The sequence below is a fragment of the Brassica napus genome, chromosome A10 (genome assembly GCF_020379485.1).
Source record: "Brassica napus cultivar Da-Ae chromosome A10, Da-Ae, whole genome shotgun sequence".
Classification (NCBI taxonomy): Eukaryota; Viridiplantae; Streptophyta; class Magnoliopsida; order Brassicales; family Brassicaceae; genus Brassica; species Brassica napus.
In genome coordinates this window covers 10,751,196-10,766,468 of record NC_063443.1, presented here as the reverse complement: position 1 = coordinate 10,766,468, position 15,273 = coordinate 10,751,196, and the positions used below count along the sequence as shown (strand labels likewise).

At 35.4% G+C, this 15,273-nt stretch overlaps 3 protein-coding genes across 3 annotated transcripts; all 3 read right to left on the bottom strand.

The window, feature by feature from the left end:
• Positions 1–7,997: 7,997 nt before the first annotated feature.
• On the bottom strand, positions 7,998–8,712 carry LOC111201303 (glutathione synthetase, chloroplastic-like). The gene is made up of 2 exons (XM_022692999.2): positions 8,410–8,712; positions 7,998–8,255 (listed from the first exon to the last, which is right to left on the bottom strand). Exons 1-2 carry the CDS (start codon positions 8,695–8,697, stop codon positions 8,079–8,081), a joined length of 465 nt encoding a protein of 154 aa, XP_022548720.2. The 5' UTR covers positions 8,698–8,712; the 3' UTR covers positions 7,998–8,078.
• A 414-nt stretch (positions 8,713–9,126) lies between these two features.
• LOC106369626 (inactive protein kinase SELMODRAFT_444075-like) lies at positions 9,127–10,935 on the bottom strand. The gene is made up of 6 exons (XM_048742154.1): positions 10,112–10,935; positions 9,874–10,034; positions 9,717–9,793; positions 9,492–9,639; positions 9,253–9,402; positions 9,127–9,171 (listed from the first exon to the last, which is right to left on the bottom strand). The coding sequence occupies exons 1-6, from the start codon at positions 10,299–10,301 to the stop codon at positions 9,127–9,129; spliced, it is 771 nt and encodes a 256-aa protein (XP_048598111.1). The 5' UTR covers positions 10,302–10,935.
• Positions 10,936–11,156: 221 nt separating this feature from the next.
• LOC106371481 (inactive protein kinase SELMODRAFT_444075) lies at positions 11,157–14,922 on the bottom strand. The gene is made up of 10 exons (XM_013811558.3): positions 14,307–14,922; positions 13,923–14,213; positions 13,648–13,802; positions 13,460–13,554; positions 12,391–13,385; positions 12,153–12,313; positions 11,981–12,057; positions 11,760–11,907; positions 11,527–11,676; positions 11,157–11,446 (listed from the first exon to the last, which is right to left on the bottom strand). Exons 2-10 carry the CDS (start codon positions 14,092–14,094, stop codon positions 11,402–11,404), a joined length of 1,998 nt encoding a protein of 665 aa, XP_013667012.2. The 5' UTR covers positions 14,095–14,213; positions 14,307–14,922; the 3' UTR covers positions 11,157–11,401.
• Positions 14,923–15,273: the final 351 nt, after the last annotated feature.

The window sequence follows — 15,273 nt, the reverse complement described above, 5'->3', positions numbered from 1 at the left end:
GAGCCTTGAAAACTCTTCCTGAAACTTGTTGATTGCTGAAACTCAGTCTTTGAAGCCAACTACAACCTTATTTGAACTGAACGAACTTAATGCTTCTTGCTCATGGTCCCTTGTGTACTGAGTCATGGCTATACACACTTGAGTTGTCACATCCTTTATGCCAATCTTATTTTGACAAACTCTAGTGGTAGACCACTCCCAAAACCCTTCCCTCCTTTTAAGCTTTCATTGTTTGATGAGTGAGGCCTTTTTCGGAAAGTCTTACATGTGCATAATGTTGAGAGTATCGGGAACGACAATGCTTGATCTTCATTCTTGCTAGATTGGGCACTCTATTGTCTAGCTATAGGTGGGGGGTGAGAGTTGTGATTATGATTGGGGAGCAATGAAAAAGGAAAAGAAATGACTCTTTGTGTTAAGTGAATTGTCTTATTGGGATAAGTAGAAAAACCTCTAGCTCAAGTTATGAAAAGTCTTGGCCCCCATCTAAAAAAAAAAAAAAGAAAAAAAAAAGGAAAAGAAATAAAATATAAAAAGAAAAGAAAAAGAAAGCAAAAAAGGGGGCTAGCAAAGTTGTTAGGAGCTAAGAAATGTTTTGAGGTTCTGAAAAAATCCCTTGTAGATCTCAAAGAGAAGGAGTTAAAGTTCTTAGGATCTTTTGGTGAGAGATGTGAGTTGGGTTTGACAGTTGGGAATGATTGTGTAATTGTATGTTTGGGAAAAGGGTAGAACAATGGAGATTGAGCATTGTATGCATGAGTTGATCCCTTTCTTAGATATATTATGTGCAATGTCAAGGCTACTTGTTTCGAGAGTAAACCACCTTAAAGATCATATGTTTTAAATCTCTTGAATTACTTGAATAAAAGCCTTCCCTTACCCAACCAAATGACTTGGACCAACTGACCATTTGCAAGAATTCACCTGATGTTTTGTGCTTAATGAATGTGAGAGTTGGTTGATTTGAATGTGTGGATGCTTGATGATGAGTGTAAGAACAAAAAGAGTTAAGATAGGCCTAGAGAAGCTAGAGTGTAGTAAGAGAGTGTGCTAGTTGTGTTTCTTTTGGCTATGTGCTCCCACCTTCAACCTCTTTCCCTATGAGTTCTAGAAAGTTCACTTGTGGACAAGTAAAAGAACAAGTTTGGGGGAGTTGATAGCTTGCATATTTGCATTGTTTTATCCATTCATTCATAAGCATTTTCATCATATAGATTAGGATTTAGATATGTTTAGGTTGCATTTTGCATACATGAGTCTATATTAGGTACTGGAGTACCACATGAGGTTATTTGGAGCTCAAAAGAGGTGAAAAGGTGACCATTGGACGAACCGAGCATGGGAGCGACCTCCCGGAGCGACATCACGAAGTCGCTGTACACCACATCCCAGAGCGACTCATCCAGAGCGACTGCACGAAGTCGCTCGCGTTTTCACGTCCGGAGACACACATATTTGACCCTGGAGCGACCTTCCAGAGCGACGTGCTGAAGTCGCTCCCGATGTTCAGAGCGACCTGCTGGAGTGACACACCAAGGTCGCTCGCGTTTGTGCCGTCGGAGACACCAAAAGTGGCTCTGGAGCGACTTGCTGGAGCGACACCTGCAAGTCGCTCCGCGTTATTTTGCTGCCGAAAATTACAATTTCTCGGGGACCTTTTTGCAATTTGAAGGCACGTTTTGCACTCCCAAAAACCTATGTTTTAATACTTTGTAAGCCACCAAGGCAGATGATCTTTGGATCTATTGAGAAATACACAAAAACTCTCTTGAGAAGTTCATCTCTTGGATTTTGATTGTTATGTTCTTGTGTTATTGTTGATTTCTTATCTATTTCTCTACATGATTAATCTGAAATCCAACATGGGTTTAAGAGGAATCATGGAGATTAGTGAGTAATCACCTTTTGAATTCATGGGTTAGGGAGATTAAGGGTGATTAGGTTAGAGCTAGGATGTTTTAGTGTAGATCATTCATATTTCCTTGCTAGTAGAGTAATCATAATGCATCTTCTGAGTTGGCCACTCAGTTGTTGATCCTTAGGCATTTCTCACCCGAAAGGTGTTCGATGAAATGCCCGAGACAACTCTCCTAGGCTTTTAGTATACTTTGCCAAAGACATTTGTTGTTAAAGATGCTAAGATAGCTAATAGACTTGTTAGTAATGATTGCTTTCATATTATTCAACCAAAGACATTTGATGTTTGAGATATGTTAGCAAATGAGCATTCATCTAGACATAGAGCTTGCTTAGAATTGTGTCTAGGCTTAAGGTTGATAGTTTGATTGATCATTTGCCATCCTTAGTTCGATACTTGATCACCCAAGGTCTAATCCCTATGCCCATGAGTTCTCTTTTTCCTTAGTCAAGAAAGTATCATTCTGTTATTGCTTTTTAGTTTTAGTCATAGTTTAAAACCCGTCTAAATCATTGGTTGCACTTAGATTAAGTGAGTACTTGCATTCTCAGTGCTTTGATATCCCTCAGAACTGGTTCGACAATCTTTTATACTACAACATTTGTTTTAGGAGCCTTGAAAACTCCTAACATCATTAAGAAATCAAGTAAATATTCCTAAAATTATTAAACATCTTACTAACTTAAAATAACTAACCCCTAAATTTAAGCTATGATATTAATAACAATAATAAAGATACTTGCCGTTGTAATTTTTTTATTATATTCCTACAATGTATATTATTCATTTGCAAGACATTTTTTTTTTGTCAACACAAGATATATATCTAACAAGAATAACTTATGTTAATCTATAACGTTGTTTTTTTTATCACCATAGAATACATTATTAAGTGATGAAAAAATACACTACTAAATATTAATTAACAATAGGATGGGCAAAAAATCCGAACCGAACCAAACCAAACCGATCCATCCGAATCCAAACCGATCCAAACCAAACTAAAGTATATGTCTAAATCATTTCGTTGAAGATTTTATTAATCCAAATGGTTCGGTTTTAAATTGAACCAAAAAACTGAAGTATTTTTAAATTAGATTAATTAAATATACTAATAATATTAAGATTTTATATATTTAACCATTTAACCTAAAACACAACATAAAACGCAACTAAAAATAAAATAAAAGAATATGAATCTCTTACATTAATATCACAATTGAAAAATTACCTATGATATTGATCTTAGGTTTAATGATAACAACATAAAACTATTAGATTACATCTTCTACGTGTTTATTGTGATGTTTGGCTTTATGTTTAAAAAAAATAAAAATAATGATTTCATGTCAAATGATGATTTGTTTATATTTTTGTAACTGGACTAGAAAAAACTAAAAAATCAACACAAATGAACTAAACAAGCACAAACCAAACTAGAACAAGATGAAGAAGGATTCTCTGGGGGATCCGCTGGAGGATTCTCTTCATCATTTCCATTTGCTTGTTGACCGTTACGCGTGAGCAGTGCAATGCAACGAGTAAGATGGTAGTAAGGATAACAGGCCCATCTGTTGATCTTCAGACCCATCATGTTGAAAAACTCTAGGGGGCGAGTTCCAACCAAGAAGAACGAAGATAGTACGCCGATACACCCAGAAATAGCCACCCAATACATAAACTGATTTGTGCTGACCAGGAGGAGAAAGACCATGGCAGATAGACCCAATAGTAAGGATACAACATCGAGAGTCTTCTTGTAGCAGAACCAGCTGTAGGGGATAGAAATCTCGTATGCCTTGAAGCTTAGGTACAGAACAAACAACACACCGAAGATGAACAGTTTCACAGTGGGCTTCTCATTTGGTTTCTTGGTTGCGGTGTTATCGTTCCTTGAAACTGCTATTGCTGTGAACACCAGTGCGATGACAAGAGAGTTGATCAACAAAGCGTGGAGAGAATCCAACACGGTCTTGTGCTTGAAAAAAGATAAAACAAAAAACATCACATCTTTAAATAACAGCAGAAAAGAAAAATTAATAAAGAACAATATAAGTGTGCACACTTTTAATAAAAATAAGAGTACAAATAAGATTCAACCCTTATTTTTCCTAAATAATTACAATGTAATGCCACTGGTATTAACTCTATAACTTTACTAATTATTCATAGTACTCCACAACATATTACATTAAGCAATAAAAATCCCAATAACTTCTTTACCCCACTAACAAGCAAATCAAAATTTAGTTAGACATAGCATTAACTCAAAAATTAAATTTTTTTCTATCGATATAGTACATTTAGTTATTAAGAGATCAAGTAAATATTCCTAAAATTATTGAACATCTTACTAACTTAACATAACTAACCCCTAAATTTAAGCTATGATATTAATAAAAATAATAAAGATACTTGCCGCTGTAATTTTTTTATTATATTCCTACAATGTATATTATTCATTTGCAAGATTTTTTTTTTTGTCAACACAAGATATATATCTAACAAGAATAACTTATGTTAATCTATAAATTTGTTTTTTTATCACCATAGAATACATTATCAAGTGATGAAAAAATACACTACTAAGTATTAATTAAAAATAGGATGGACAAAAAATCCGAACCGAACCAAACCAAACAGATCCATCCGAATCCAAACCGATCCAAACCAAACTAAAGTATATGTCTAAATCATTTCATTGAAGATTTTATCAATCCAAATGGTTCGGTTTTAAATTGAACCAAAAAACTGAAGTATTTTTAAATTAGATTAATTAAATATACTAATAATATTAAGATTTTATATATTTAACCATTTAACCTAAAAAATTAAATATAATTTATATTTTACTTCAAAATTAACAGTAAAACGCAACTAAAAATAAAATATAAGAATATGAATCTCTTACATTAATATCACAATTGAAAAATTACCTATGAAATTGATCTTAGGTTTAATGATAACAACATAAAACTATTAGATTACATCTTCTACGTGCTTATTGTGATGTTTGGCTTTATGTTTAAAAATGAAAAAAAAATAATGATTTCATGTCAAATGATGATTTGTTTATATTTTTGTAACTGAACTAGAAAAAACTAAAAAATCAACACAAATGAACTAAACAAGCACAAACCAAACTAGAATCAGATGAAGAAGGATTCTCTGGGGGATCCGCTGGAGGATTCTCTTCATCGTTTCCATTTGCTTGTTGACTGTTACGCGTGAGCAGTGCAATGCAACGAGTAAGATGGTAGTAAGGATAACATGTCCATCTGTTGATCTTTAGACCCATCATGTTGAAAAACTCTAGGGGGTGAGTTCCAACCAAGAAGAACGAAGATAGTACGCCGATACACCCAGGAATAGCCACCCAATACGTAAACTGATATGTGCTGACCAGGAGGAGTAAGACCATGGCAGATAAACCCAATAGTAAGGATACGACATCGAGAGTCTTCTTGTAGCAGAACCAGATGTAGGGGATAGAAATCTCGTACGCCTTGAAGCTTAGGTACAGAACAAACAACACACCGAAGACGAACAGTTTCATAGTGGGCTTCTCATTTGGTTTCTTGGTTGCAGTGTTATCGTTCCTTGAAACTGCTATTGCTGTGAACACCAGTGCGATGACAAGAGAGTTGATCAACAAAGCGTGGAGAGCATCCAACACGGTCTTGTGCCTGAAAAAAGATAAAACAAACAACATCACATCTTTAAATAACAGCATAAAAGAAAAATTAATAAAGAACAATATAAGTGTGCACACTTTTAATAAAAATAAGAGTACAAATAAGATTCAACCCTTATTTTTCCTAAATAATTACAATGTAATGTCACTGGTATTAACTCTATAACTTTACTAATTATTCATAGTACTCCACAGCATAATACATTAAGCAATAAAAATCCCAATAACTTCTTACCCACTAACAAGCAAATCAAAATTTAGTTAGACATAGCATTAACTCAAAAATTAAATTTTTTTCTATCGATATAGTACATTTAGTTATTAAGAGATCAAGTAAATATTCCTAAAATTATTGAACATCTTACTAACTTAACATAACTAGCCCATAAATTTAAGCTATGATATTAATAACAATAATAAAGATACTTGCCGCTGTAATGTTTTTATTATATTCCTACAATGTATATTATTCATTTGCAAGATATATTTTTTTGTCAACACAAGATATATATCTAACAAGAATAACTTATGTTAATCTATAAATTTGTTTTTTTATCACCATAGAATACATTATTAAGTGATGAAAAAATACACTACTAAGTATTAATTAACAATAGGATGGGCAAAAAATCCGAACCAAACCAAACAGATCCATCCGAATCCAAACCGATCCAAACCAAACTAAAGTATATGTCTAAATCATTTCGTTGAAGATTTTATCAATCCAAATGGTTCGGTTTTAAATTGAACCAAAAAACTGAAGTATTTTTAAATTAGATTAATTAAATATACTAATAATATTAAGATTTTATATATTTAACCATTTAACCTAAAATGCAACATAAAACGCAACTAAAAATAAAATAAAAGAATATGAATCTCTTACATTAATATCACAATTGAAAAATTACCTATGATATTGATCTTAGGTTTAATGATAACAACATAAAACTATTAGATTACATCTTCTACGTGCTTATTGTGATGTTTGGCTTTATGTTTAAAAATGAAAAAAATAATAATGATTTCATGTCAAATGATGATTTGTTTATATTTTTGTAACTGGACTAGAAAAAACTAAAAAATCAACACAAATGAACTAAACAAGCACAAACCAAACTAAACTAATTTGGGGTGACTTTGGTTAAAGTTTTTCTAGACCCAAATAAACCAAGCCGAATTCTGAATTAAACCGAAAAACCCATCCCTAATTAACATGGTTACATATATACAACTATATCAAAAAAATTGCTTAAAAAAATTGACATTGCAAATTAAAATATCATCTGCGCGGACGTGCGGATGAAAGTCTAGTTATATGTTATGGGGAACTACACTATAAACATCTTGTTGTCAACTTCTATTTATAAAATTTATTTGATGTGTAGCCTAGTTAGGTCATAAGAAAAATGACTTTATTAGCCCTTTTAGTATGAGTTATTTACACTACATATTTTGAAGTTTTGTCACATTTGGGGACACTTGTCACTAGCAAAATGTTTTATAGTCGTTTTACAGATATACCCTCTTACCTATTTGTTTATTAGCTACAAAAATGGATATTTTTGTAAAAGATTGTTTGTCCCAAAAATCTATGTGCCAGCAAATACCCACAAATGGATATTTTTGTAAAAGATTTTTTGTAAAAGATTGTTTTACAGATATACCCTCTTACCTATTTGTCTATTAGCTACAAAAATATATATTTTTATAATAGATGTTCTCTGTAATTAGAGCATCTCCAATGGTGTTACCACCATTGGAGTCCTTATGATTATTAAACTAATTTTTTTTTATTAGAATAGTTAAGGACTCTAATCAAAATAGAATGTCTAATGGTGTTCTCCAATTTGGAGTCCTTAGGAATAATTTTTTTTTTTAAACATGTAATATGATCAAATGTGTATGACCAAATGTGTATGGAAGATTTCTCAATCTTTTTCAAAGTTTGCTGTTATGAATGAGCGTTACCAATTTCCCCATCAAAACTAAAGTTTCCAAACTCAGACAATGAGACTGACAAAACAGAGATACATACTAGTTATTGATATGTTTTGCTAACCTGCTGAATAATTTTTCCAAGCAACTCCAAGTGCCGCTGTGTTCAGCAACTCCAATTGTCCCAAACTTCAGATGAGCACTAAATTTCAGAGCATGTGAGATCCTTGTGAGCATGCCAGAACATTCAAATTCATCATACACATGCATCTATCAAATCACACAATTTCTCATCTCAATTTCAAGTGAAGCTTCAATGCATCTATCTATTTCATTAACAAGTTTGAACCAGAACAACGCCATTCTCCGATGTCATATGTGAAACGAAATCGAAACAGCAGTAACAAAAAATAGAAATCGAAAGGAGGATACACAAACTCAGATTCTTTTGATGGCTTCGTCGACAACAAGTCGATTAGGAGACTTCTTCCTCTCAAACATAGCTGTTCTGGGACTATCTTGCAAATGCTAAAACCTGGAGAGACTATCTTGTATGAACTTGCCATCCAAGCTGATACGATCAACCAACTCGTTGAAGATGGGAGCAACTTCGCAAGCTTGGTTCCAGTAACTTTCAGGGAATGGAGTCGGCAGCAATGTGATGGGGGCGTGCATCATCCCAACCCCTGGAACTGTTCCTGATCTCTGTAAATCAAAACCTCTCATCAACACTATCTCTAACAAGTGATCAATCAATCAGCTACATACAAACGACTCATAGAGATTCAAAGATTTTGACTTTTGCCTCAAACGTTGAACCCAACATCAAAAGACAGGAACTTTGAGAGGACTAACTAACCTGATAAGTTTTGTCACCGACGACAAGGCCGTGAAGGGAAGACCAAACGAGAGCATCGTAGACGAGTTTCTGAACAAACCCATTGTCGAACTTTTCGAAATCGAGGATGGGTTTCGGGGATTCCATCGTTAGTGATCTCAGACACCTTAAAGGTGCAGGCTTTCTCAGATTTAAAGGGCACTGGATAAGGAAGCTTCTTAGAAAGAGAGATGTAGGAGAAGACAAAGTAGTAGTGGCAATGAAAGTGGAGGAGGAAGAATAAGACAGGGGAGAGCAGCCACCGACCATTTGCTCCCATCTTCAAAAGAGAGTGACAGAGAAAGAAACTACAGAAAACGCTAAAAGGAAGAAGACCACGTCAACAAGGATTCATTCATTTTAATCCTTAATTAAAGACTGTTCCTTAGCTTATTTAGGTTTTATATTATTATTGTATTGGTATTTGCTTAGGATTATGGACTAAGGATTCATTTACATCCTCCGTTGCGGATGGTCTAATGGGCTCCTTATGGTTATCTCGAACCTAAATCATTTAACTTCATCTAAGTTACAGTAGTAAAGGAGAAAGACAGGAGTATTATTTAACTAAATAGTCTCAAAAACCCAACACAATAATGATGTTTATTCCAACTTTAAGGAAAATATTTTCACAAATATTGTTGTCTCTGGGTATTTAAGTGGCTGAGTAATAGATGAGGAGAAAAAAAGACTATTATTTTACATTGGGTTCATGAAAACGTCTCCTTCTAACATCCGTAACACCTGAGACATATAAGCAAGCACACAAATTGACAAAAGGTTATCAACTTTTAAGTATTTTTCAGATGAGCTACTGCAACAAACCTGAGACATTCGTGGCCTAGAGTTAGGGTCACGTCGAATGCAAAGATAAGCACATAGCGCCATACAGTAAACTTCTTGTTCAGAGTAACAATTCATTAGACGTGGATCAAGAAGCTCTTTAATAGCTTGTTTCTGCAACAACGGTCTTTCCTGAAAACAAAACAAAAATATTTCGTCTTTGTAAGCATCACATAGCCTTAAACACTGAAACTTCAATTGATATTCATAGTTTGTTTTACCCATTCGGTGAGACATTGTTGACCTTTAGGACGTTTAATGTCCATAGCTTTTCTTCCAGTGATAAGCTCAACTATAACAACACCAAATGAGTAAACATCTGCTTTCTCTGTAATCTGTCCCCTTTGTGCATATTCAGGTGCCAAGTACCTGAACAAAAAAAAAACATGATACTTTAAGCTTCATTAACGTGTTCAACAAGTAAATCAAGAAGAAGAATATAGTACCCGAAAGTTCCAATCACTCTAGTTTCAACTCCTTTATCTCCTTCTGGTTGCCATCTCGCTAGCCCGAAATCTCCAACCTAGAAAACGTTGTAAAGTTTCAAACTTTGAACACACTCAAAAGAACAGAGAGAGAGCTTGAGAAAAAAGTAAAAAGTACCAAAGGCTCAAAATCATGAGTGAGGAGAATATTGTTAGGACGCATGTCCCTATGAACAATGAAACCGACTCTGCATTCTTCATGAAGGTATCTCAACCCACGCGCTGCTCCAACCGCAACCTTTTGTCGCGCTGACCATCCCAACGGCTCTTTCCCCAAACCTATCAAAACTTTCCTTTATTAGCAACTTTTAAAAACCAAAAATGCTATATACATACCAAAAGTAGAAAGCTTTTACCATAGAGATGAGAATGCAACGACCCATTGCAGATATACTCATAAACAAGCAGCCTCTTCCCATCTTCCACGCATAGTCCAATAAGCATCACAACGTTCCGATGCTGAGCACAGCTCAAGACCTCAACTTCAGAGCAGAACTCTCTGTCACCTTGCGATCTTATATTGCTTAACAGCAATGATCTGACCATCTGGTAAAGTCACCTTGTCAACCTTAAGTCATTGATAAAAGCATAAGCCACTACATGATGGTAACATCGAAAGCCCAATACAAACCCATCAAAAGCCAATCACTTTCTCCAAAGAGATGAGCATAACAAAGGCACGTGTCCGCATGCTTTATCACAGGTTTTTGAGAAAAGGCCTTGACAGGACACGCGTCTCCGGTCTGACAGTTCACCGGCGGAAACCGATCATCGTTTGCGATCAGCCAAGACACGATCCCACCTCCTTCAAAATCACCATCGACACGATCAGCCAAGACACGATCATCGTTTACTACATTGCTATAGATATGTGTCTCAAATCCATTAGTTATATTATTTATATACATTCCATAGGAAAAACATTTTACACAAACCTAAATAGAATTAAGTAATTCTTAAGAGTAGCCGGTATTAAGAAGATGAGTACTAGTTTTTTCCCCACTACTTATTACTTGACCCCATATTTATAAGTAATACATTTTTGTGCTTTGGTATTCAACTTGATAACGACAGATACTTTTTTTTTCCAAATAAGTACGAAGCAAGTAGCGGATATGGGACAAATACCAACTATTTTTACCCAGTCTTGTGTATATCAAGCAAAAATGTTAAAATAGCATTTCTATAAAACAGAGAAAATCGGTAACTGGTAACAACTCACGTGTTGGTAGAACTACTAGATTCCAACCGAAGTTAGTTGGTTAACATAAACATAACAAATATCCCTATCATCAAGAATCCAGACAAAACTCATAAAGACCCAAAAAATGCAAATCATCTACAAAGTTGTTGTATTTTTCCTTGGCGACAGGACGATGAGAAAAATAGAAAATAAACAACTTTTTAAGAAAAAAGAATCAAGATTTCTAAATTGGAGAGCAGCACATATTTTATGTTCATAATAGTTTTTGCAGCAATCTTATAAAATACATGCATATTACATTACAAACTTCACCTACACAAAATTCTCAGCAAACAGACATGACTTGAATCTTTGACTTTTACATATACAAAAAACTCTTAAACAAGAAAGCTATTAAGTAGTCTACAAACTCCATGAGAAGACCCTTTCCCCTGTGAAGCTTCTACATTGGGTTCATGACAACGTCTCCTTCCAACATCCGTAACACCTGAGACATAAGTAAGCACATAAATTGACAAAATGTTATTAACTTTTAAAGTATTTTTCAGATGAGCTACTGCAACAAACCTGAGACATTCGTGGCCTAGAGTTAGGGTCACGGCGAATGCATAGGTAAGCACATAGCGCCATACAGTAAACTTCTTGTTCAGAGTAACAGTTCATTAGCCGTGGATCAAGAAGCTCTTTAATAGCTTGTTTCTGCAACAACGGTCTTGCCTGAAAAAAAAAGTTTCTTCTTTGTAAGCATCACATAGCCTTAAAAGACAAAAACTTTGATTGATATTCATAGTTTTATTTACCCATTCTGTGAGACATTGTTGACCTTTAGGACGTTTAATGTCCATAGCTTTTCTTCCTGTGATCAGCTCAACTAAAACAACCCCAAAAGAGTACACATCTGCTTTCTCTGTGATCTGTCCACTTTGTGCATACTCAGGTGCTAAGTACCTGAAGAAAAAACAGAACACTGCAAGCTTCATTAACGTGTTCAACAAGTAAATCAAGAAAAAGAATATAGTACCCGAAAGTTCCAATCACCCTGGTTTCAACTCCTTTATCTCCTTCTGGTTGCCATCTCGCAAGACCAAAATCTCCAACCTAGAAAACGTTGTAAAGTTTCAAGCTTTCGACACACACTCAAAAGAGCATAAGAGAGAGAGAGAGAGAGAGATTGAGAAAAAAGTAAAAAGTACCAAAGGCTCAAAATCATGAGTGAGGAGAATATTGTTAGGACGCATGTCCCTATGAACGATGCAACCTACTCTGCATTCTTCATGAAGGTATCTCAACCCACGAGCTGCTCCAACCGCAACTTTTTGCCTCGCTGACCATCCCAACGGCTCTTTCCCCAAACCTATCAAAACTTTCCTTTATTAGCAACTTTTAAAAACCAAGAATGTTATATACATACCAAAAGTAGAAAGCTTTTACCATAGAGATGAGAATGCAACGACCCATTGCAGATATACTCATAAACGAGCAGCCTCTTCCCATCTTCCACGCATAGTCCAATGAGCATAACAACGTTCCGATGCTGAGCACAGCTCAAGACCTCAACTTCAGAGCAGAACTCTCTGTCACCTTGTGTACTAGCAATCTTATATTGCTTCACAGCAATGATCTGACCATCTGGTAACGTTCCTCTGTGAACAGAACCAAACCCACCTTCAGCCAAGAAACTCCCTTTAGAGAAACCTTTAGTTGCTGTCTCCAGCTCGCCATAAGTGAACCATCTTGGAGGGTTTCCGAATTTAGGTGCCTTGTGTTGACATATTGAACACAGTGGAGGAGGTCCAGGAGCTGGCTTTCTTGATAAAGAAACAACTTCCCTCACGCTTTTGTTTAAGCATGTATCAGAGTTACGGATCTCCTTTCCCGCTTCAGGCTCTTTCCTAGACGAACCGAGTCTCAGAACCGAAGCAAATCTTGATTTTCTTGGAGTTTCTGTGTGAGGTTTGGACAAGTCCCCACTAGGACTCACGACAACAGATGCTGTCACAGATGAGGAAGCCATTGATAAAGGACTCCACTTATCACCATCAGAGTCAGAATCAGATTCAAAGAAGCTCTTGTTTCCATCACTGACCCATGGATTGAGTCCCTCAAAGACTTGAGAGGCAAGAAACGGTGAAGCTCCTGCATCAGAGCTAGATATTGATGAAGTTGTTCCCATATCGGTTGTGGTCTGTGAAGAAGAACCTTCTTGGTCTGGACTGCTGGCCGGAGTCACAAACGGTTCCCTCAGTTTTTTTCCTTTTCTTGAGCTTCTCGCAGACTTTGAAGTTAAGGTGGAAATGGCTTGTGGATGCGCTGTATCTGCATTTTTCACCAAGTTGAGACGAATAACCTTTGGCTGTGACTTCTTGATCACCACAAGGTTGCACTCTAGCTGCTCCATACAGCATTTCTTCTCATACTTCAGTCCCCTGTTTAAGAACTTTGCAAGGTCAAGAACCCACTCAAAAGTAAATCTCAAATGATATGCATTTATAGTGTTTACCTGTCAAGAATGACCCAGTTTGAGTTTGATTTCTTGGCTTCAGCAGCAATGACTCCATCAGGTGAAGCAAAAACAATTTTGATTCTGACATTTATCTGCATTATTATTATTAAAAGCAAATGAAACTCTTTTATGGATCTGACTTAACCAAGAGAAAGCTATAATCTTTTAGAAAGGGAGTCATGTACCTTGTCTGCATCATAAACATTGTGTAACTGGAACATCATCTGAGAACAAGACTCATGAATATCATCCTTCCGATCTGTATCAGTCCCAGCAAGAAATCTACCATAGCCTGAAGCACAGTCGCTGGTAAATCTAGAAAATCCCCAAATTTTTTTACCTGAAAAGACCAAGACAAAAAGATGAGACCCTTTACCTTAAGAATCAAATATAACAAGACAAAACCAATGCCTTGACAAGATTTTGTGAATTAAAGACAGAAAAGAAAAGAGAGGATTACTTGTGTAATTGGAAGGAACAACAACAAGAAGCCTAACTCGATCTCCAGGTTGGACAACATGAGTTAAAGTCCAAAGAAGAGCTGCTTTAGGGATCTCCTTTGAAGCTCTAACAGCCACCATTACTTTCTTCCCTACCACAACACCTCTCTCTCTACTACCCTTCTGCTTCATTCTCTAGATTAGATAGATAAATCCAAATAGACCCTAAACCTCCCTCAAGTTTCTTCTTCTTCAACCTTTGCTTTCACACGCTTTTAGCACTTCCACTTAATCTAAACCCTTTTTTTTCCCTGAAATGAGAAAGTGGAAGTATCACGCAACCCAAGATGCTTTCAGAAGTGACCCAAAAGCTCGAGAAATAAAAATAAAGTTGAGAAATTTACGCGTGTGAGTGTGTAGAAGTGTGTGAGATTCAATGTCTCTTAATAAAAACTATTTTTTTTTGTTTAATCTGAGAAACCCAAGAACAACAGATGCACAAAACACAACAGCACAAGAACCCACACTACTTTCTCTCTCCCTCTCTCTAAACAGAGCCAATCCCTAGACTCTAAAAGTAGATCTCTTTCACTCTCTCTCTCTGAGAAATTTCAAAGCCTTGGTTAGGTTTTGAAGACTTTTAAGCTCCATGAAAACGGTGTGAGCATTGCTTTGCTGTAGAGAATAAGAAGACTTTGCTCATCCTTTATTGGTTGGTTGGTGGGGTCAAAAGCTGGATGATGTAACTCAGATTTTGGATTTTACAACACTAATTTCTTAGACAGAGGTAGAGAGAACAGGAAAGCTCCAAAAGGAAGATTTGAAGAAAGAAAATATCAGAGTAAAAGACAAATAAGAAGTATTTAGGATTTGTAATGAGCTCTCTTTGAAGGAAGAGACAATGGCTAATTATTATTATATGATTGGAGTTTCTTTCAACTCTATTCTCTCTGCAATTTTATTTTATTTTTATAATAAAAAGGAGAAAGAAAGAATAAAAAATATATATATATGCACAAAGGACTCTGCTTTATTCTAAAGAAGAGGAAAAAGAATCCAATAGAGCTGTGTCAAAGGATAATACTTATTCGACTTGATTTTTAAAAATAAGACCGTTTCTTTCTTCATTCTCAAGTTATGGCCCCAAGTTTTCATTTTTTATGACAAAGAATAACATTATAGAATCGATTCTCATAATTCATTCAAAACATATACTTATTAAAGAAAAGGAAGGAAATGATAGTACTAAATAACTAAGGAGATGAACGTTGCACTTGCATGCTTTTTTCATCATGTTTGCTTTATTTATTTCAGTGGAGAAAGTGACAAAAGAAAGTTGGATAAAGATGATTTGTACTTTATTAAAGCATG